This window comes from Hypomesus nipponensis, chromosome 17 (assembly GCF_054491055.1).
Source record: "Hypomesus nipponensis isolate SF chromosome 17, ASM5449105v1, whole genome shotgun sequence".
In the NCBI taxonomy this organism is placed as follows: Eukaryota; Metazoa; Chordata; class Actinopteri; order Osmeriformes; family Osmeridae; genus Hypomesus; species Hypomesus nipponensis.
Window position 1 is genome coordinate 19216447 of NC_140377.1, and position 1054 is coordinate 19217500.

Sequence of the window (1054 nt, forward strand, 5' to 3'; positions counted from 1 at the left end):
CCGATGGGGGAAAGAGAGAAGGAGTGTGTGTGTGTGTGTGTGTGTGTATATGAGGGGGGGGGGGGGGTAGGCTGTCTTAATTCTCCACCCAACCAACCAGCTCCCTGCATACTGATGAATTGATGCGCGATCACCGAAGCGCGAGGGGAGGCGCAACGGGCACGCAGCTCGAGCCCGCTATATCCAGCCGCTCAGAAGCGCTCGAGACCTCATTCACTCCAGAGTCCAACCTAGCCCGGGACCTGTACAGCGTTAGTGAGCTCCCACTGCAAGCCGAGCACTGGATTGAAACGCACAGGAAACTTTTTCCTGAGCTTTACTCAACACTTTCTCCCCCTCCTCCTTTTCTGTAAGGAAGCATCTTGGGATTTACTCTTCTTTACAAGGACGGCTTTTTTTGAGTGGTTAAAAAAGGATTTACAATTCTTAAAATATTCGTTTCGTTGTGTAGACGGGCACATTGAAAAGTATTTTAAGTTATAAGTTAGGGGGACTTGCACTTTTCCAAAAACCTGTTTATAATCAAATTATTCCTTTATAACAAGTGCAATGCGCGTGAAGATCCTCTCACTGGATTGCTCCGCTTTTGTGCGTGACTGAGGAGCCATGTCGACCTGTCGCGCGACCAACTTCAGACAGCGAGATAGGGCTCCGGGCGCAGGACGCACACGAATGTGAATTACAGTACAAGAGTCAACTTCAAACTCTCTCCAGATATATCATCTGCAAGTGCGCAGAATTGACTCCGGCCACTGGGAGCTGTAATCACACATTTCTATTCCGCGAGGGATGGTTCTGGATTTGCCCCGGGCAGGAGCGACTCTGCAGCTCCTTCAGAATACGTTTTTCTTGTTTTTGGGGAAATCGCAATTAAAAGGAGATGAGAACCGCACTCCGCTTCTTCCTGGTCTGTACGTCGTACCTGCTGCTCGCTTGTGCTGAGGTAAAGTTTTTAGGACATTTTCACACTGCAGAGACACAGCTTGATATGGTCACGGTTGGCGGAGAAGCCGTGTCGCCCCCGTCCGCTCGTTTGTCACTGACTGACTTGGGG

The 1054-nt window shown here is 50.0% G+C and overlaps 1 protein-coding gene across 3 annotated transcripts in view; it reads left to right on the forward strand.

Annotated features, from left to right (window-relative positions):
* The first annotated feature begins 217 nt into the window (after positions 1-217).
* Positions 218-1054, forward strand: part of pdgfab (platelet-derived growth factor alpha polypeptide b) — a 20372-nt gene continuing 19535 nt past the window's right edge. For all 3 annotated transcript variants that reach the window (XM_084678820.1, XM_084678822.1, XM_084678821.1), the window contains exon 1: positions 218-943. In XM_084678820.1, coding sequence (XP_084534946.1) covers positions 881-943 — 63 coding nt within the window. In that variant the 5' untranslated portion in view covers positions 218-880. The remainder of the gene's footprint in view (positions 944-1054) is intronic.